Source organism: Sparus aurata, chromosome 14 (assembly GCF_900880675.1).
Source record: "Sparus aurata chromosome 14, fSpaAur1.1, whole genome shotgun sequence".
In the NCBI taxonomy this organism is placed as follows: Eukaryota; Metazoa; Chordata; class Actinopteri; order Spariformes; family Sparidae; genus Sparus; species Sparus aurata.
This window is the reverse complement of record NC_044200.1, coordinates 11,584,774-11,607,550: the sequence shown is the minus strand read 5'-3', so window position 1 is coordinate 11,607,550 and position 22,777 is coordinate 11,584,774. Positions and strand designations below refer to the sequence as shown.

The 22,777-nt window shown below is 44.3% G+C and overlaps 1 protein-coding gene across 5 annotated transcripts in view; it reads left to right on the top strand.

Annotated features, from left to right (window-relative positions):
- Positions 1 to 3,338: 3,338 nt before the first annotated feature.
- dock4b (dedicator of cytokinesis 4b) overlaps positions 3,339 to 22,777 on the top strand; it is a 131,393-nt gene continuing 111,954 nt past the window's right edge. For all 5 annotated transcript variants that reach the window (XM_030439545.1, XM_030439547.1, XM_030439546.1 and 2 more), the window contains exon 1: positions 3,339 to 3,582. In XM_030439545.1, the coding sequence (XP_030295405.1) occupies positions 3,546 to 3,582 (37 nt within the window). In that variant the 5' untranslated portion in view covers positions 3,339 to 3,545. The remainder of the gene's footprint in view (positions 3,583 to 22,777) is intronic.

Below are 22,777 nucleotides of genomic sequence, written 5' to 3'. Positions count from 1 at the left end.
TTTTCCATCGTCAGCCCCCCAGCTGCCACTTCATCAGTCTCTGTCAGTCTGAGGCTTACGGTGTCGCCCAGCTTCACATCACAGACAACGTAAGGCCGGTAAATTTGTGGCTAAATATACTGAAGATTTGTATTTTTAGCCATGCATCCGTAGCGGGCATTTTAACAATGATTGGATTAACTCAATTTAAATCATTATAATTTTTACTTTGACATTTGACATTCATGGTCCCCAGAGGATGAATCCTAATGACTTTGGCGATTTCCTGTCTTCTCATCTGGTGCTATCATCAAGTAAATTTTTTTCATTCGGTGTGTTTAATGCTTATTAGCCAAATTTAGCTGTTTTAGCTTTTAGTTTTAACTAATGCATGCCGACATGCTGATATTAGTAGCATATCAAGATTTTTATCATGATAAAGCATAACCTGTTAAATGCACTGCATGTTGCCTAAATTCTGAGTTTGATGATGTCATTGAGATGCATGGGATCATAGGAGTTGCTGTCTCCTTTGTTTAACAACCACCATTGCCATTTGACGTGATTTGGGCAGAAGTGTGAATGGACGAGGCAATATTTTTAAAGTTTTTTTGCACACTATGTTCAGTCACTTGTGTTTGCTACCTTTCTGACGTATCATCAGATGATACACCGCAAGTTATAGCAACACCGAGCAAAGGAAACGCACAATTAGCTTGAGTTTGGTTTGAACATTGTCGGAAACAATTGGGATAATGACAATGTGTCTTTTTAAGACATTTTAACGCGGAAATGTAACATATTATATCTTTAAACATCTGCAAGTCAGCGTCAGCGTTGTGAGAATGTTTGCATGCTGATATTAGCATTTAGCTCACAAAATCGCAGAGCTGCTAGCAGACATAGTACTCTGCTACAGTACTACTTATAGCTACTTATTTTGCCATTGGTTGACTATATAAGAATAGTTCGGGTGTATTTAGAGGCTCTTTCCAAATATCTCATTCAGTAATTTAACTTATTCTTTGAAACCTGAAACTGTAAGCTAACAGTAGTGTCAGTGGGAAAATATATGCTCCACTCCATATACACTATGACAACAAAACACAACATCATTTCAGTCAGGTCACATTTAGTCGTAGGCAGCGAGCAGCTTTGTCTCTCTTATCTGTCCCGTCCCCATTGCCTTGTTTACCTCGCCATATTTCCTCACCTCTATCTCGATCAAACTGCGGCTGCAGCCCAAGTTTGAACAGAGTCTAGTTTCCACTTTCTAAAAGGGCTCCAATCTCCTGTCCTCGCAGGGATGAATCCACTGGGTCCCTGTCTTACTTTGCTCCCCGGCTTATGATTTATTCATATGTAGAGTAGAACATTCCGACAATCCCCCACACCCCACCCTGTTACCCACAACCCCCCACCTCTCCAATCAGAAATATCGAAGGAGGCCGTAAGGGGATGAAGCACGCTGTAGAAAATTAATCCAGCTCTGTCTGCAGGACTGCTTTTTAATTAAATGTTATTCTATGGCATTCAGTCTACATACTGTAGTGTTGTGTACAGTGAGAGAAACAGGGCTGATAAGACAAGAGGGATAACATGCGACCCATGATGCCCCGAGCACAGGGTGTATACTTTAACCTACAAAGCCAGCAGCGAGCCTGGGGTTGCTTGCTTTTTCATGGCACATCCATTCATAATTCACCATGCAAACTACAAAGGTGGATGGGTAAGTGGACATGCAAACCAGTGATGAGAGTGAGAGAAAAGAGAGGCACATTTGACACTTCAAAGCATTTTAATGCACCATTTGCAGCATGGGAAATGAACATGCATTATAAAGGGTTTTTACAAAAATCCTTTGTACTCGAACACAACACCGGCTACACCCGGACAGATGATGAGAGCTCGCAGGGAGCGAAAAAGAAAACTGGCCGAGCGTATGGATGCTATGGATGTATTCGACGGTGAGGACAGCCGGCTCATAAAAAATGTGCGACATTGGGTGTAAATGCACTCACCCTACATGCTGCACAGGCATGAAGAGACTCACTTTCTCATGTGGGCACACACACACGCACGTATGCACACATACACACACACTGAGAGCTGTGTGTTGAACTCTTTCATTTTCGCCTGTGGAATCCCTCCAGTTTTCTTCATATGTAGTAGTCTCATGTATTTTTCATGCACCAGTTGTCCCAGTAGAAGGCCTTGTGTGTCCAAGAGAGGACTCTCCTCACTAATACTGATAACACAATTTTTTTTTTTAAATGTCTGATGTGTATGATTTCTTTCTTTCTTTCTTTCTTTCTTTCTGTAAATATGCCATGGATAAGGGCATCTTTACTATTCTCAGTGACGTGAAAGGGTTTTTACTACAAGTCCCAGAATGCTTTGCTCTCGGTTATCGCTGCGCTGGCGATGCTGCTGCATTCAGGTGCACCTCGGGATTTCTCGCATCCGATTTTTGTAAATCTCAGCTGCCTCTTGCCAAACTCAAGCAGCTGTGATATGATAAAAAAAAACCTCATGTTGGACAGCGTGCTGAAGCATCTGTATTTGTAGGGAGGAGGCAGACTGCTGTTTTGCAGTAACATGGCAGAATACAGAGGTCAAATGTAAGTTTGCTTGTTTAATATAGTAGAGATATATAAAACATGTTTGTGTGTTTTTTTAATAAGCCAGGGTATGTGTATATATCAGATAACTGCACAGAAATGTAGCCAATATTTTGCAATGATTTGTCTGCCAGTAATTCGTCAGTGTAGGATGGGAAACTAATTTGTAAGAGTGGTCAGAGAAGATAGCATATTTAAACTTTGAAACTTTTTTTTTTTTTTTTTTTTTACATTGGTCACACCTGCTTCCAGTTTAATATATTATATTTTGCCAAAAAAAACCCCAGCTTGCATTCTGTAATATTTTTAACTTAGCATTACTGGGCTAATGTTTGTGGTACTAGCCTTGTATGCTTGTAGCGCTTTACTGTTAACTTAGCGAACTAAATGACCGCAATTCAGAGTTGTAGCTGTAGTCTTAGCTTATTTTCTGTGTTTTTGTTGTGATTCAACGTCATTGTTTTAAGTCAGTAACAAAACAGTGTGGCAGAAATGCTCGGTAATTTGTTATTGTGTCACGCACATTTGCTAGCCTTACACAATTGCCAGCAGGAATGGCGCCACTAGCACCAAGGACTAGTATCAAGAGGTAGACTGTCTTGAGATAGCCAAGAACTAAAGGTTAAATGAACAGCGAATATACAAAAGTGTTTTAATGCATTTATTTAATCGCCGGCACCGGTACAACTCTCGTGCTCTTCACGTCAGAGGTACGCTGACATCGTTCTTCTCGCATTTCCGGCAGCACTTGAACGCGGCACGTCTCCGTACCACTACGAGCAGCAGCAGCAGCAGCGGCGGCGGCAGCTTTCTCTCCCTGTAACCTAAACAATGACTCCTACTACAGACCGGAGGAAAGCACGCCAGTAGAATGCGTTACACAGCACCCAAACCCTGCTTTTCGCTGCTATTCCGACCGCTCACTTAAATGCGCCGACCGTAAACATGTGGATACCTACGGAAAATGAAAAATACGGCGTCGGTAAGTTCACTGCCTTTATGTTTTTTGGTGTTTTTTTGTATTTTTTTTAAATTTGTATCAAAAAGCTGCCTGTCCTCTGCTGCGTTCACTCACATTCAGTGTTGACGGGGGCAATGTGTTGGATGGGTTTCGCGGAGGTTCAGCTGGCTTCTTCTGCGAAAAGATGGATTTTCAAGCGCTGAGAGTTGTTATTTTTGAGATGTGTGTGTGTGTGTGTGTGTGTGTATTTTTTATCAACATAAGGCAGCATCAGCTCCGCAAACAGCCCGTGATGGGAGCTTCATCTGACTGCCACATTGCAAAGCATAGGGGTTGTCGCTCTGACCCCCCATGGCTCGCCAAACGCACAGCCACATTTGGATTTTTCTTGTTTTTTGTTTTATTTACCACCTCTACTCGTGCTTTTAACCCTATAGTCCTGCTATAAACTGCAGTGTTGCTATCTTTTGTATTTGTTTCCCTGTCTGTTTGAATGGAAGGGGGGGGGAGAAATCAGTTGCCTCTCTCAGCCAGCCGCTGTGTGTGTGTGTGTCTGTCTGTCTTGTGTATTTTCGCTCCGCCAGTTTCTTCGAAAGAAACACAAATCTGAGAAAAGAAAAAACACAGCATATTTGTTGTTGTGCGTGTGTGAGGGATTCAGATCATCGCGAGGGGTCCTGCAATTTTTTTTTTTTTTTTAAATAAATGTGTGTGTGTCTCCCTTCACTGCATTGTTCAAGAATCTGTCTGTGAGGGGAAGCTCTGGATCATACACTGAAGTGAGACAAACAAGCGACAACAACGCAACCCATGCCAAATGTAGGGGAGGGATGGAAAAAAAAAAATCCCACACAGAGTCCTGTTGGTGTGGTAAGAATTTCTTCTTCTCCTGTCTGTACCGGCAAAAAAAAAAAAAGAAGAAGTAGAAGAAGAGGGGTGCTCATTGAGATGTGGCTTCTGAGAGGCGGCTTAAATGTCTCATAATTATATTCCCCCAGAGATGTTGGTCTGCTCTGTGTGTGATGCTCTGGTCCCCCCACACACCACAAGATCCCTGCATCCTCCCCCGGCCAATAATGATTATTTTGTAATGTGTCGGCGTGCAGGGGGAAAAAAAAAAAAACCTTTTAAAACTGATGGGATGAGAGAGATCACACATTCCCTCCTTACTGTGTTTTCTCTCTCTGCGGTGTGTGTGTGTGTGTTTGTTGCATAATAAGGCACGCTCCCGGGCTCTTGTAAATGTTTGCTTAGTGTCCAAAAACGTGCCACCTTGCCACTGTGACCTAAAACTCGGTGAAACCCGGTGAACCAGAAACGAGCCTTTGGCCCTCCCCGTGTCACACTCTGTTGGTCTGGTCTGCTAATTTACCCCTGGTAGGCTTGTTTCCCCTTTCTGTCCATAGGTGCTAAAGAGCTGACCTCAGTCTCTGTTAAGTTGTATTATGTGATACTTAATCCGGTGCGAGGCGGAGCCCGCTGGAGCCCATAGCTTCCATATTTTGATAGGGGCGGAAAGATTTACTTCCTAAACCCGTTCCCTCCTGTCAAATTCACATGGCCGGATAAAAGGAAGACATTTATTTTGAAGGCTTGCCATTGTCCCCGCACTGCGAGAGGGGGCCCTGTTAATTGGATTAAGGCTCTTTATCCCATTTTTTTCCCCCTCAATAACAGCAATAAGACTCATATAATTGGCTGTGATTTATTTTTTAAGACATGTTTTGGCAGCGGTGCACTTCTTTGTGGCCGGTTCTTTTTTTTTTTTTTTTGAGGAAGGAACTGAGATGTTTTCCTGTTGTGAAATTATGGTTACTTGATACACACGCACACGCATACACGCAACAATATATCTTTAACATGTCAGCAGGTCAGCAGGTTTAGTGTTTCTTCTGTCTGAAGTTCAGGGAGTTTGATGTGCTTGTAGTCTTTTGGTTTTGTTTGTACTGTTGGTTCTTTGCTAATGTCTGGAGAAAAATGCCAGTCACCCTGTTTAAGTGGGCCAATGGAGACTTTGGAGAGACTATTGAGTCTTTTAAAAGGTGCACTAGGCAATGCTGGAGACTGTTGATAGTTTAGTCTCATTCCCAGATCATAAAATACAGATGCTTTCGGTTATCTCAAAGGCAGCAGGAAATACCATCAAATACCGATGTGGTATTTGACGACATGGAGATTAAACTCAATGATTAGGTGTTATTGTACGGTTAAGGCACCAACCACCAATTGTTGGATCTGAAGATCCACCCAAACTATTTGACAACCTTGGAATCAACCTTAATGATTAATTGTTGGTGCTCACTCCAGACACCAACAACCAACTTATAAGTCTGAGGACCTACTTACAGGTCGGTATTTGACGAAATGGGAAGTAGACTCAAGGATTGAGTGTTGGTGCACAGTGTTTTTGCCAACACCCAGTCACTGAGTCTGAAAGTTCACCCAAAGCATAGGTATTTGACAACCTGGGAACCAACCTTAAAGGAAGGTTGTTGGTGTTAATCTAGATACCACCGTCCTACTGAGGAGTCAGAAGACCGACCCAAAGTATCGGTATTTGATGAACTTGGAATGAGACTCTCCAATGACTGATTGCTGTTGTTCAGTCTAGACACCAAGAACAGGTCATGCAGTCTAAACACCAACCCAAAGTATCATTATTCGACGACCTTGGAATACAACTCAACTTTCAACTATTTTCCTCCAGAGTCACCGACTGTACCTCCAGGAGCTATCATCAAGGCCGGGCTGTGCTCCAAAATAGCTAGTTCATACGATGTGTTATTTTACCAAGAAAGCAAAAGCTGTTCTACCACACTCACGAGTCTGGGTGAAAAGTCGCTGTCATAGAGATGGTCGGGACGCGGTGATCGTTGGAATATTGGGACAACAGCTCCCCTAATTCCTATGTTTGAAATATGTGAGGGGAGGGGTTTCAAATGCTGTTTGACCTTCTGACAAGCACTTCTGATGGAGTACACTGGCGCCAAACTTTTTTCCTTGACAAGGCAAAATATTCCTTCAGCTATTGTGGAGGGGAAAAGGGGTAGCCAAATGTTTATCCTTGTTTCTAAATACCCTCTCACCAGTAATGGCCATTGATCCCCAGATGGAATCTCATCCTTAATTATTTATGCCAGGATGAACAGCTGTCGCCTTTCCACAGGTCTGCACAACTTCCAGCTAAACACTACCTGAAATGGTACAGAGCGAAATCATACCTCCAGTAAAATTAACATCATTGATTCACATCTGTTTTTACTTTTCTGCTCAGTCCTTTTTGGTCTCTGATGTATATCTATGCCGTAGGATTGCTGTGATATCTAAATATTGGTACAAGAAAGTCCCTACCTCAGCCATTTTAAATGTGATCTCCTCCAGGTGCTTTCAGCGAACATTTTATCCCCTTTTGACAGGGTGGCTGGCTAACTGAAAGGGCTTGGAAATCCTTGGATGCTTGCAGGAACATTTGATCTCGGGCCAGATCGAGATGAGATCAGAATGTCTCGCTGTTTAATTGGAAGGTTGCAGCGTTTGATGTCGATTCGCCTTACTAGCGAAGCGGGGGCCGAGGGAAGACGGGGGCCACTGCCATTGATGAAATATGAATGGACTCTCGGCGAGTTGATGTTAAGGCAACCATTAGCCCACCAGAGGAGTGATTACTGCTTCTTAACCGGAAGCAGGATGGTTGGAAGATTGATGACACAATGTTAATATCTGACTCCTAAATGGACCTGGGATATGGAGACATCAGATTGAGCCAAGAGGGAGAATATCAAAGTCATGAAGTTGAACATAAAAATGGGTTAGGCTGGCAGTAAAAATGATGAGATCAGATGACAGAGGATAAGAAGATGGAGTTGAGAAAACTGAATGTTGGATGACAGATGTACCCAAGAATGTCTTTTGAATGCTCTGTGAGTCCATGATGGATATTCTGGCACAAATGTCACTGAAGACAAACGCACTTGACTTGGTTGCTGACAGAAGAACTTACCCGAGGCTGACTTGTGTCATGAGTAGACATAGAGTTAATGCTTTAGACAGACAAAGTGAGGCCTTTCTCCTCATTAAGGCCCTTTGATACAACCAATCAAGCATGTCATTGCTCATCATAATTCAGACACATAATTAAACCTTTTTAACGAGCTGTTTTTGCATCTGTGTGTGTGCATGTCGAATTCTCCACTGATGGCTGGAGGAGCTTGGTTTCGGTACGTAACCTTGTTCTGGACAAAGCAAATACTCGTAGCATCAGATAAAGACGGAGAGAAGCAGTGGCCTGATTGAATGTTCCTGCTCGAGGCCTGCCTGCGATGGAGGGCCAGTATCGGGCCAGGGGGTTTCCTGCTCTCCCATGGCTGACATGGCTGGTTCCTCCCTTGGGGGGATGTCGCTGTGTTTGATAGGGGGTGGAGGGTGCTGGCGCGTGTCAGGGGTGGACTCATTGTCGGGCGTCCGCCCTGCCCTGTTACCCCCAAATTCACTGCCCCCCCCTCCCTTACCCTCCCACTCCACAGGGGATTAGCAGGTTGTTTTGGAGGGGGCCCTGAGGCCCATTCCACCATTATACCCATGATTCCCTAATTCAGCAAGCCCCAGGGCGATGTACGGAAGAAAGTGGGGGGAGGGGGCGTGGCGAGGTGAAGCCTACCAGCTTGTAATTGCTTCCTCGCCCGCTGCCTCGTCTCCATCTGCAGAGATAGCACCCCTTTCTCCTTTCTCCATAGTATGTGCACACACTCGCCCAATGCAATCACTCAACGCGGGAGGAGACTGTAGGAGGCTCCCCTGTGAATTGAACAGATGCAGAAAATAAAAAAAGAGCAAGTGAGTTAACCACCCGGCCCACTACTACACACAAGCTGCTCCCTGGTGTGTGTGCACGCAAGGGTTAAATAAATCTACCTGGACATGTGACATATGACGAACTCAGTGAGCGTTTTATTCATTGCTGATTCACCCCGACAATAATAGTCTTTGTGGCAGAAACGCAGCCCAAGACGTGAGGACAGGGTTGGAGAAATGCCACCACTGGTTCATTTGTGGTGCTCAATTAAATCATGCTCTATTTAATATGGAGTCCTTAATTATGAAGGAAAACACCCAAACAGCACAAACGTTGTTCGTTTGTTTTGATTCAGCAACACTAGACACAGGAGAAAGACACAGTTGTGTCATCTCAGTTATATTTTGTAGAAATGAAAATAATTTCTTTTCATCTCCCTCCAGCTTTCGGCCACCACACATACTCTGGGGATGCCCTTGTGAATCCCATTGGAGTTGGCGACACAAACAAACAAATATGCAGTAATTGTCTGTCCACATTCATGTATAATGACGAGACAGGCAGCTGGGGGAGCTTCCCCGTGTTTCCACTCCAGTGGTAGTCGAGCGTGCTTGCTGTAGGGAGATGAGGCTTCTACGCTGAGATGGCCCTATGATTTCCAGTTTACCAGGATGCATATGGCCATTATAATGGCCATTACTTCACATTGGCTTGACATGAAATATTGTATTCAAATGCTTGTCTGTGTGGTTATTGCCAAACATCTTTCTCAGAGGCTCGCTTGTGCGCTGATCTTTTGCAACTTATTGTTTAGTGGGTGCCAACGTTTTTAACGTACAATCCACGATTTACATGGAAAAACAGTGAAAAAGAATCACCAACTATTTGCATGTCTTTGTCATATATGACCGTAAATGATTTATGATTGTTTTGGACCTTCGGTTGTGACTAAAGAGACCGAAGTTTCTGTGATGAGATTTTCGTAGAAATCAAGATCCTGATTGAAATTTGCGGCGTTTGATCAAGCCCTTCTATCCTCCATGCCAGCTTCTCTGTTGCTCTGCGACTGTAGGCCTGTTGTGATGTTGTGGTTCCCCTTCCTCGATATCAATCCCTGATCCCCGCTTTAGAGAGGTTAATGGGATATGTCCTATTAGGAATTCAGCAGCTTAACTGATCAGTGGTGCTGCTGTAGTGGAGGTGAGGGTAGTGAGTGTGTGTGTGTGTGTGTGTGTGTGTGTATTTCTGTCATCTGTGTGGGTCGAGGAGGGGGGAGAAATGACTGACATGCTATTCTCATAAACGAAGGGCGTCTGCCAGTGACAATCAACTTGATTGGCGGGTGAGGAGAGCTGTTTATGCGCCAAGAGACACTTGTTTTTTGCGTTCATTTGCGGCAGAAAAATGATTGCCGGGCACTGGTCCAGCATCAGTTATCTGTGTGCTGTGGCTGTAATCCAGGCGGGCGTGTATCGACCATAAAGGAAGTGTACATTGATTTGTGTGAGCGGTTGTGTGGCTGACCCAGCGCATCGTAATGACCTCAAGCCTTCCATTTTCCTATAAAGCTCTCTTTAGTAATAGCTACCTCCTGTCACTAAAACCAGTGTGCTTAATTCATTATTAACATCCTAATAAAAAAAAGGATAGTTATGGTGTGTTCAGTATAAATCTTCTAACATTAATGTATTATAGATGGATAATAGAGTGTCAAGTCTTGCTTAAAGGACATATGCATAATTGAAGAAGTGCTAATGGTCGTGGTTGTCTCCGTCTTCAATTAGCCTGTTAATCCTTGAATATAGAATTGACCTCTAATACGTTCTTTTGCTTTTGGTTCAGCAGTGTAATCTATTTCTCTGTGGGATGATTGACCCTCATCAGGCCATATCTGCATCGGGGGCGTTTTCTTCTTCGGAGAATATTTCCCCTGCATCCTAACCTTGGCAGTTTTATGATGACACTAAAGGACATGTCAACACCAGTTTTATACGGGCACATGTAAGATCAACAGCAAAATGATGACACCTACATTTTCTGATGATTGGCAAGCAACAACTGGTTCTAGTTGTTTAGGATTGGCATTCAAAGTACAAACTGTATTCAGCTGAAGTACTTCAGTACATTTATTAACTGTGAACTTGTTGTTCTGTCAAATTCAACTGCCTTTCACTCTTAAAGCTTTAATTTACTTTTGAACAGAATCTCTGCCCTGCTATGTGTTTAGCTCCGTTAGCTGTAAGCTCTATTTGCTCTATTAGCTCTGTAAGCTTCAAGCTATTGGCTCCATTAACTGTTAGCCCTGTTTGATTTATTAGCGCTGTTAGCTGTAAGCTATTAGCTCTGTTACCAATGGACTCTGCTGCCCACGGCTGCTAGCAAACTAGCTTTCCTTCTGCCAATTTCATACAGGTTTCTTGCTAGCAATGTAGTATAATCAAACAATTATCGAAGAAATGGGACGTGTCCCTTGTTTATAGTGAATTTCCTACGTCCTGCCAGACCATAGATAGTTTTTCATAGGTTTTGCACTGAGTAGCTAGCCAGTAGCTGTAGTAACTGAATGAGAAGACATGCTCTGCTATAGCTAGCGCTCCATTCAGTAGTCCTTAGCCCTGTGGATGGGTTTGAAATTTTACAGGATTTTTAAGGCAGATGCATAACTACTCCTGTTTGTGAAGGTTGATTTAATGTCAATCAAACCTGCGCATTTTCTCAAGCTCTGATGCGCCATCCACAGTACAAGGCAAAAACAAGTGTTTTTTAAAAGATCAGATTGAAGTTCTAAGCGCTTAGCGTGGATTGAATTCCACAGAGGACTAAAGACGCAGATGTGGACATGGCCTAAATCCATCCAAGTGCCAGGATGCTGTCAGCAAAATTGTCTCCACAACATGCAGCTCAGTTCCTCTGTAAAGCGTCACAGTCCGGTTCAGGTCAGTGAGGACGCTGTTAGGAGCCGACGGTCAGGATTAATGTCAGCGAGTCAGACGGAGACAGAGGAAGAGGATGAAAGGTCTTCAGACAGAATGCTCGACCTTGACTGGGCGTCCGCCCACAGTACTGTCCACTCCTTGTTGGCCTCATCCGTTCCCTCTCTGTTCTACTTTCGTCTTGTAGTGCCTTAATTAAATGGAAATGCTTGTGTATTTCTGTGGTATTGAATTGGTTCCTTTTGCTTCCTGTTTCCCTCCTTTGTATCCTCCCTCCCTCCGCTCATTCCAGCAGAGTGAACTGTTTCCACAGACGGCAGGTCACACTGTGATGACCCTTATCTCACTTTCTGCCTCTTTCTTCTCATCTATCGCTCACTCGTTCCTCCTCTGTCTGGATTTTTTTTTCTCTCTTCCCTTCTTTCAATAGCCCACTTCCCTCTTCCCTATCTGTGCTGCAGTCTGTTCCACCTTTATCTCTCTTCCACATGTGTCTCGTTCTTTTTTTCCCCTTCTCCTCCATACTCACCTGTCCTAGATATCCCCAGACACTGTGTGTGTGTTTCCAACTTTTGTGTCTATTCAAGCGTGCGTGCATATTTGTGGCAGCTCTCTAATGTTGCACGCATGCGCTTGTATGCTTGTGTGCACACTTGTATGTTGTATTTTCTGGTTGTGTGTTTGCAGCAGCCTCTGCGGACTGCAAGTCTGAAGATGATAAACCACTACAGATGCCCCACAGGCTTTGGGATAGAGCTGTAGCTACAGATATTACACATCTTTGTTGTGCTACATATTCCACCCCACATCAAATCCTATTGAGCATGTTTCCCTTTGATTGGAAGCATTTCATTCTGAAAGGAGATTTGAAAACAATGAAAACCGTCGTATTGAAGTGGTTGCAAAATGTTGAAGCATTTTAGACCCCGTAAATGCATTTTTCTTAAAAGATAAAAATGGCTTTGTGCTACTTCTTACCAAAATTGATTATCTCAAGCAGCTGCTAGCAATATCAGTTGACAATTTCCTTAATCCCTCCCCCGAACGGCAATTGTCCAATCAGAGCATGGCAAATTTGAACTTTTTTTAAAATCCAAAGTAAAAACACAAGAGCAAAAGTGGAGCTAAAGAATTGAACTGTTTCTTTTTTGCAAAGGAAATGTTAGCATGTCTAGCGAAATGTCACTTACAAGCCTAAGAACCACACCATTAGCTAACATATCATGATATCATGTGTTATCTTTGAAGAAGATATGACCAGTATTGAAATAGTTATGTTAGCTACGTTAGCATCTCTGCCCTTGTAGTTATCACATTTGAGAAAGTTAAAACCCTAGCCAAACTTGTTATCAGAAATCGGGCTACATTTGCCAAATTCATCAGTTTGTGGCTTCCTCAAAGCCCTTTCTCTTTTCAAATAAAGAAATTTGTATGACATTTCTAAAAGTCTAACCTCTGTTGCTCATCCAAGTGTTTTTTTTCTGTAAGCTAAGCACTAGGAGATGCTAATAAATGACAGCCTAAGCTTGCATTTTCCTGTAAAAGCTAACACAGCTTCTCCATTTCCATGTTTTCTACACGGTAGATGCAGACATTTTTGCCATGGACATTCAGTTGTAGCTTCAGTCTTGTAGCACAGCACTGTCTACAGCCAGCAATAGCAGATTTAAGACACATTTGCATGGTTCTTGTTATCAGCTATCGAGCTACCGCTGATAAAAACTGTTAAAAACAAAGTTGCAATCTCTGTCAGCGAAATCAAAACTCGCTGGCTAGAAACTATAAGTCTGCCTTAAGTGACCCAACATAATTTCAAGTTGTGAAGCTGCCATATGATCAGGTGTATTGGAGGCAGGGGTCAGAGAAAGGTCAAGGGATGGATGCAAAAAAAAAAAGTACTTATCTCAGAATCAGCAATTGTTTCGAAGAGCATAGCAGGCAGACAGATGGCGTGTCCACGTCTCCCTGTGTGTTGGATAGGATCTGTTCTCTTCGTTGCCTTGGTATCTTAACAGTGTATTTTTAATGAGGAAGACAGCTGTTTTCACACTCGCTCCGGTGCGTAAACGACCTAAGAATGACCCTGCATCCCTGTCATTTCTGCTGTTGTATTGATTATTCTGCCTGTGCGGATTTTTTTTTCTTCTCTCATCGCTCTATTTATTCGTCCTCCTTTTCTTGTGCCACACACAGTCTGTGTACACATTTCGGAATCAGAGGAGGTTTTAGCCACGATCATTTCAGAATTGACCGCGGAAATCTCCAGGGCAAACAGAGATGCTTGCACACACACACACGACACACACCACAGGTGCAGCATATTACTGGTGTATATTGACTGTGGGCTGAAGAGCTGTGGCGGTGACATGGATCGGTTTCCCTCTCGGTCCTCTCTGAGATTGAACTGTTTTCCAGTCTCCTTCACTCTCTCTGTCTCTGTTAAAAGACCACATTGGGAGCATCAGCTGCTGCCTGGCTGATTTCTGGGCAGCAGCCTCGCCGACCTTGGCCGTTAGCTGTCTTATTACCTGCTCAATGTGTTTGTCTGTGCGTGCAAGCCTCCTCTGCAGTTGGATCAGGGTATATAAATGGTCTCTACATTCGATCTCTGGCCCCTCTGAGGTTCACGCGCATGTGTTTGTGTGTGAGCGATCCATTTCCTGCTCTTGCTGTGGCTCTCCTCTGCATGTTGACCTGCTGCATGCGAGGTGCTGGCTGTCTGCCCGCCCTCCTCACCTCTCCTCTGTCGAATCCCCTCACTTCCTCTCTCTGCCCGCGCACAGAAAAGCCAGTTTAAAGTCAGGTTGACTTTCAAAAGAGCTTTTCATTGCAGCCCACTGCCGCTCGCTTCGTCACGGCTGATTTTCTACCAGTCAATTTGAGACTGAAGTCTTGAGGACGATTGCAATTGATTTTTCTTTTTGCATGCAAGACTGCCCACCTGAGTGAAATAGTTTCATTCTATAGAATGAGACGGTATAGGATGTATAGTATTCTGAATGTGGGGTTTTTCTCATTTTAGATTTACGGGGGGGCCAAAAGAAGAGAGAGTTACAACTTTGAAATTAGATTAACTCCAATCTCGGGGACAAAGCTCCGAAATATGATTACCGCAAAACTGGCTGCTTCTCCCCAGCTGAACAATTCCGATGAATTCCTAAATTAATTGTGTGGGTGTTGTAGAGTGTTATTGCCTCAGAGAGTCTGTTTAATTCATCAGGTTGACTAAACCTCCAACTGCGACCCAGTTCACTTCTTACGTCTCCTCTTTTCAACCCGGCTCCTCTTAGGGGACTGTTCCTATTTGCAATGTTTATGCAGTTAAGAGGGAAAGCCTTCAAACCACACAGAGACAGAAACAGATTTCTTAGTCAAATACTTGTCTTAAATTAATAACCCCCCCCCCCCCCCCCCCCCCAAACATCTGAGCTACTGGATCATTTGAAGTTTTGCTTGTCCGAGGGGAGAAGACCGAGAGTCTACTCGCTTCCTGCCTCTCATCGTTGATTGAATGGGGCCTTTTCAGCCTTCTTCTAAGTTTGGCATCGCAGTGCATTGTAAGGTTTGCTTTGTTTGTGCTCCTTTTTTCTGGAAGTGGCACAGAGGATTCCTTCTGTTGATTCAGTACACTGGGTATTTTTTCTTCCTATCATTTGAGCAAGAACCACAAGGAGACGCAGTCACAAAAATGTCATGTTTCCATGTTGCCAAAGGAATAGTCTGACATTTCTGGGAAAATGCTTGTTTGCCTCTTGCTGAGAGTATGATGAGAAGAATTTCTCTCATGTCTGTACAATGAATGTGTAGCAGGAGTAAGGCTGGGCGATATGGCCTGCAAATTATATTGTTATTTTCGGGACGCATCACGTTACCAGATATATAAATCAGTATTTTAAATGCAAGCTGTTTTTCAGTCTTGTGCGAAGCTAAGCTAACTAGCTGCGGGCTTAGCTCCGTCTCTATCTTTGAGAGTGGATGAATATGTTTCCCAATATGTTAAATGGGAAGCCAATCTCCGTTTTATTCAAATATATGTACTGTTGTTGAACCAGCTCTCGGATAGCATGAAGCAACATGGCGCTAGACCAGACACACAGGGTCACTCCAGGCGCTGGTATCAGTTTTTCCCCCCCAGCCAGGCATTACCAAAAAAAAGGCAACGTTTAGACCACAGTGGGATCGGCTTGAAGTGGCCCCGTTTGCCACAAGCCTAACCTCTCCCCAAGCATCCACCTGGTGTTTTTTATTTTCCTCCTTCCACCAGTCGCACCCTCAGGGGAGGGAGTCTGAAGAGCTAAAAGTGGAAAGTGGCGCTGCTAAAAGCGGTTGAAATGGATCCCCTTTGTGTGGGAGCAAGAGGGGAAATGCGAAAGGAAAACCCCCCGCCGTGGGAGCCTTTGTGCCGGGAGTAAAATGCAGTCGGTCCAGGCGATGGCGGCGGATGGGACACCTCAGGCAGTCGGTTCAGTCCAGCAGAGAGATGCCTTTTTGACTGAAAGTCAAGTTACTGAATATGTGAGATTGTGTTGGTTTCTGTTTTATTCCCAAGGGCATCTTGGTTTTTGAAAATAGCATCGCAGCCCAAGTAGAAGTATTTCCCAGAGAGAGTAATCTCTTCTGTTAATGGATCAATAATGGAAATCTCTTTTTGGATCATGTTTCCACCTACCTATTTATCTACAGCTTAATGACCTGTCACAGATTCCATTTTGACCTTGATGGTCATTACAAAGCCCAGTATCATCTTCCAGCCTTTGAGCTGTTTGAAGAAAGATGCTTTCATGTTGTTTTATCTTGAAAGGGTGGCTGAGAGGGATGGTGATTTATGCCTCCTGTCATGAATCCCATCCTCTTTATTTTGACTTTTTTTTTTTTTTACACAGGACCCCGAGGGGGCTGACGGTAAGCAGCTACAGCGGTGAAACGAGGCGTATTTGTTTTCCATCGCCCTCGAAAATAAACTTAATTGGACTAGTGGAAAAGCAAAACACATTCTTCACAGCCAGGACTCATACGAGTGGCTCGCATTACCGGAGCAGAACCGCACATTGTCTTCCTTCCTCTCTCTCGCTCTCTCTTGCTCTCTCTCGCTCTCTCTCAGTTCACTCGGACCAGCTCGGGCCTTCTGCTGTGCTGTGCTGACATAATGGGATGCTAAAAATACTGATGCACAAATGGAGCATGCTGCACTGCACACGTTTATGACATATGTTCGAGCATGGCTGCTGATGCTGCTGTTGTTTCCTGAAGCAGGAAGGGAAGAACTTTTGTATTTGCTTTTGGTTCTGATTAAAATCAAGGGCAGCCGATGACCTCGACCACTCACATGTGTGGTTCATGATTTATTCACACCCAGGTAAAATATCTACAGGTACGACCATGCACCTGATTTGACATTTAATAACACCCTGCGGCTTCTCTCCCTCCAGCTTGTGTGGAGTTCAAAGGTTAGTGTGATAATGGTAGTGATTGAATGGGCGCTTGGAACCAGGCCATTGATTTGTTGGGGAATGTTTCCAGGCATCATCAGTGGTGATGCGTCACCCATAAGCTCCCCGGGGACCCTCATCTGGACTCCAGCCATAATCCTCTTTGCACAGGCTGCCCTAATGCACCAGTAACCTTAACATCATCACCACCTATAGGAACACAGTCTGGTTGACTGTGGCTGGCTGTGACTGAGCTTGTTTGAATGAAGGTGTGGGAACGGACACACATGCACAGCTGTGTCTAGGAATAGACACGTATAAGGCCGGGTTCCAGTATTGTTACACGTCAATGCAGATGCTAATGTCAAAGTAAGATTTTAGACACAAGAACAGCGATTCACACTCACCTTTTTAGACAAACTTTTGGAAGTTTTTAATCAAATGATGAATGATAGGAGCCTGTATTTCCTGGGTTGTTTAAAGGGTAAGCCCACCAATTTCTCACATCAAAGTGTGCGTTTAATGTACAGAAGTTCCTGAAAGTATAAGTGATGTCTGCATATGTCTTTTCACTAGTCTCATCACTGCGACGCTGGATCTGGGGAATGTTTGGCAATTTTGGCAGAAAACAAAGACCTAGGCTATTTGATTGATTTATCGTCTCAAAAGCAGCAAGTTGATTTTTTCTGTCAGTTGTTTCAGCCTCTCAGACAGAATTATTGTGGTATTTAATGCACTGCCTGATAAAAATGAATGCGTGGAGAGTCTGACAGCTTTTTATCACTTCCCTCTGTATCATTAAAGTTGCACTTTGTAATTTTGGGGAAGACATTTCAATCCAAAGAGAACAATTTTAGACTTTATTGGCTGTTTTAGTTCTGCTTAAACAAACTAAATAAACAAACCAACCTTAAAGGACAACACAACTTCATACTGTTTTACTTCTTTATATGTGGTTGACCCAGCAGACCTTATTTTCCTCCGAGAACGGCTTGTTTATTAAGTTATGGAGTTACGGTTTGTGTTTTTACCTCATTAATATTGTAAATAATAGGGGTGTGCCAAAATATCGATACTACGATATATCGCGATATTTCATCTTGAAGTACGCTTTCGATACATTGGCGCCAAATATATAATATCGATATTTAATAATATTTAAATTGAGGTCAGTGTGTGTGTGTGTTAAGATGAGTCACTGTGCACTTGTTTTACTTGGCTGTCATTCATGTGAAATTGATTGACAATGTTTTGTAATTCCTGTGAAATGGATTCAGTGCAGTCAATAAATTCTGAATTTCTTCAGTGACACAGATATCGTGATGTATCGTGGATGAAATTTCTTGCAATACATCCATTATCGCAGAATCGCTGCATCGTGATGTTATCGTTATCGCAGGCAAAATATCGTGATAGTATCGTATCGCGAGGTACCTGGCGATGCCTATCCCTAGTAAATAAGTTTGGATCTTACTACAAACAGCGTAATGCCCCTTTAATGTCAGTTTATGTTGTTGTAGTATGACTAGTTGTAGTCTGACTGAGTGCGCTTTTGAAAGCTTGTATGGCGATACTTAACTCATACGCCAGCGGGTCCCCTATACTGTATATGGTACTGTCTGTGATCTGCCAGGCTTCACAGAGCACCACACAACTGGCAGGGATGAGGATATGAAGGAAGAGAGAGGTGGACATGGGTGAGATGAAGCGAGGGGATACAGTGAGGCGAAGAGAGAGTCAAGCAGACAGCACTGCGCGATCGTTTGATGGGTCTGTCAGTTGACGGTCCACGCGGAGTTCCTTCCTCAGAGCTGAGCTGCCGAGGCGGGCCGGGGAGCGTTGTCCCAGTGTGTCTGTGTCTGCCCCGTTCTGTGTTTCAGGAAACTCTCTCCGTGGCTCATTAGAATCTGTTATGCCTTCCTCCCCCCAGGGGAGCACCGGGTGTTGAACGGGCGCGCAAATGAGGCTACCTTTTTCTACTTTGTATAATGGTGTTCACTCGCAACTGTGGGAGGAGGAAAACAAAGATGAAATTAATCACTTCAGCCTTGTCCCTCCCCCTTCTTCTCATCCCTCCCCGGCCCCCCACCTCCTCTTCAAGTTCAGAGCTCCTGCAGACTTTTTAACTAGTTTCATTTAATTACACACAGCGTCAGGGTGCACACAACTGCAGTTGACCTAAATCATGAAACTGGGGCGTTTTTTTTTTTTTTTTTCCCTCGCCCCCTCCAACTTCTTACTCCACTCTATTGATTTTGTCTGCGCGGACAAAATGAGCACGAGCAAATTAGCCGAGCGCGGCCATCAGCTCGGCGCTCTCCGCCGTGTCTGAACCAGCTCTGGCCGCAGCTTCCACCCCCCCCCCCCCTCTCTCTCTCTCTCTCCTCCCCAATTTAATCTGGAGGATATGTAGGGGAATTGGGAATCTCACCCACTGACAGAAACCAGAGTCGCTATCGAAACAAATTGGAGAGCGGGCCTCTTTGTTTGGCGCCGATGTCGTCGTAGTAATGGACAAGATTAAGGCGACGTGTGAAGCGGCTCCTCTCGAAAGCTTGAAAGCGAAAATTCAAAGCGGGCACCAGCGATTGTCTTGTGTGACGGTTGAGTATCGGTTAATTATTTTCATGTTGTGAGATGGCTTGAGTGGCTACTCCCTATCTCTCTCTCTCTCTCTCTCTCTCACTCAGTGTAGCTCTTTTAGCTGGATCATTTCCTACAAGGTTTTTGCTTTGACAAACTCTGATCTGCGTTACCTATCCCCCTGGTTCTCTCCCCTTCCTTTTTTGTTTTCATCTCCATCTCTTCAAGGCCCCCCCCCCCCCTCCAAAAAAAAAAAAATGTTCTCCAACCCCAGGAGGAAGTAAGCCTCCTTGATCCATCGGTGGCATGCAGCGCACAGGAAAATAGCCCACCGACGACAGCTGAAGCCCTTAGCCCTGCAGGAATGTTCGACCACGTGCGCACACAGGCCATACATTCAAGCGCACAGTGCAGCACAGTGCGGGGTGGAACAGAGGGCTTCATTCTAAAGATGGCTGTTTTTGGAATGAGTTTGCAAACCAGCCCAGTCCGCCCTTGTTTACACACTCTCTCTCTCTCTCTCTCTCTCTCTCTCTCTCTCTCTCTCTCTCTCTCTCTCTCTCTCTCTCTCTCTCTCTCTCTCTCTCTCTCTCTCTCTCTCTCTCTCTCTCTCTCTCTCTCTCCTTTCATTTATGTGGACTCCGGATGAACAAAGCAAATCACCTCTCAAGACTTTTTTCACAAGGCTTTCCTGAGAGAAAGTGCGACGGTCGGTGACCAAAACACTTCTAAAAGGAAGGAAACCCATTTCCTCCAGAAGAAGCCCATTTCCCTGAAAGTTTTCTTAACTTCCAGTAAACCAAGCGTTTTTGGAAATACTTCTGCCAGAACTTTTATTTACGGATCTGCCCCATTACTTTCACATATTTCTCCGTGTTTGCATGTGTGACATCCATTATTGATCCGTCTAAGTTATAGCAGATGTCAGAGGGGGACTGGCACGCGAGCAAGCCGCGGAATCCAACCCTCATTTTTTCTGTTTTTCAGTGTGTGAGGCTCTCTTCCATAGGAAAGAATGAGAGTCAGTGCCAGTATAGACATGGACACACACTCACACACACACCCACACTCATTCATTCTCCATATCTCATGGAAAGCGGAATGCATATCACATGCAAACATTTTATTTTTATTCCGAGGCAGCAGATTCCGTGCTCGTCACATTTCTCGGTTCAGCCGCCCCTCACCGCTTGTCGCCGTCTTGTCATTGTTAGCGCAGCTCCATTGTAGTTAAATGGTCTCGGCGGCTCTTTCTACTCTGCTGAGCTCGAGCTTACAAAACTCTCCCTGCTGCTCGGAATTGCCTGATACCCACTGGTACACCCTGTACTTGGAAATGCCGTCGTTGAATGGCTCTTTGTTCAGAGGCCCCAAGGATACTGAACTGTATTGGTAACAGATTTGCCGATTTAATTCAAAATCAGACTCTGATTGAACCCTGGACTCGCAAAAAGCAGTACTCCTGAACTTCACTCAGAGTCAGAGGCTGTGTTTCCATCAATGTATTTGATGCACATTTTGTCTTCTCTCACTCGGTAAGGTCGAAAGAAATGGCAAAACTTAAATTAACCTCCACAATTACAAAGTCTTTACACTCGGTGGTTTTTGCCTCTTTTGAAAAGCTGAATGGGAGATGGAAAAACCTTTTGCGAATATGTTTGAATTTAACGAACACTGGCCAGCGTCTTGTTATCGGGAGGTCGAAGTGTCGTTTCGCAAGATACTGAACCCCACGCTGCCCCTGATGTGCTGGTCAGCACCTTGTATGGCAGCCACCACCATCAGTGTATGAATCTGTGTATGAATTACTGTAAGTCGCTTTGGACAAAAGCGTCTGCTAAAGGTAAATGTAAACATTAAACTCCTGTCCAGATATACCAGATATAAACTCCTGTGACTGATCAACTGGTTAGGAAAGACACATCTTCCTTTCTTCTTCTTCCTCATCCTCACCACAGCGATGCTCTGACATCTCTCTTAGTATAAACCAGAGTTGGCTGTGTTTTACATTGTGGTTTGTGTTGTGTGGTGTTGATGTTGAAGTTCTGAGAATCAGTCAGTCTCTACTTTCCGTCCAGCCAGAAGTTGATTGCGTGACCAGTAATTCTGCCGTTTTCCTCAGTTCCTTTTTCTCAAAAAGTAAGTCAAAAATCGCCTAACTCGATTATTGACAACATTCCTGAAATATCTACATCCACTTTAAGATGCCTCCAAGCAGCCACCCCTCCTTGCTTTTTGCAGTATTAAAGGGGCGATGCATAAGAAAGTTAGTTTAAAACATCCAAACATTAACTAAAATAGTCAACAGAATGTGATGAAACAACAGTCTTGATGTTATGTCACAGACTACTGTAGAGATACCTGCTGAAGTTAGCATGCTAACCAGCTAGCACCAACCGTGGAAAACATATCTCCCCTCGTAGTCTGGCTAGATGCACTGCTAACTGAGCTAACGACAGCTACAGTCATCGATGTATTAACAGAACCGTTGAAGGTTGCCAATTCTGACATATTGCACCTTGAGACCAAGTCTTGATCGAGTCATTGGTGTCAAACATGGAACTGGATGAGTTTGGTGTTTGTTCAGCCGTTGCCTCAGTCATCTTTCTTTTAGTCTCTCACCTCTCTTCAGCCACAGGTTGATCAGAAAATCTTCTTCTTCAGGTTTGGGTGGCAGTATTTTGTTCGCTGTAGAGCAATATATCTTTGCAACAAGGGATTCTACTTCTACAGATAATTTCTGTTTTTATATAGTATATTTTGATATATTTAGTATATCTGGACATGCACTTGTCCAGTGATCTTCCTGCTCATAATACAGTTCTCTCTATCATTCATTCGTCCATCAAATATCCCTCCAGTTGCTGCCTCACAGCTTCTCCCTTAACTTGTTAGCTGCCCTCTTCCCATTTTAAGGGACATCTTCAAAGCTGCAAGATTGCCTCCTATTGTCAAGCAGTGACTTGCTGGCTGCCTGGCAGGCTTAGCTGATAATAATAAGATATGCTCCAGTGGCTTGTATTTGTGTAGCACCTGCCATCTGTGTGTCCTTGAGTGGAGCCATGAGTGTGCATCAGTGTGTGTGTGTGTGTGTGTGTGCGTGCGTGTGTGTGTGTGTCTCTGAGATGCTTCCACGCTGCCACTTCCTGTGAAGTCGTCTTCACTTGGCCTGGCTGTGCTTTGTGGCCACCACCGTCTGTCAGTGTGCGTTCGCGTGTGTGGCTTTCTCGTCAAGCAACGGCGTGTTCACATGTGTGGCGTTTGCGCGAGCGCCCCTTTCCCGCTCCTCGACCCCACGCTGCGAAATCTGAGCGCACATCTAACATCCCGATCTGCGCCCGGCGGTCCTCGGGCTCGGCGCGGACGAGCCACACTGTGGTCTTTTCATTCACTCTCGTGCTTTTCATACACTCCCCCGGTGACTCCGATCACTCGCTGATGCTTCAGTGCTCTCTCCTCTCCCATACAGTCTCTCTGTC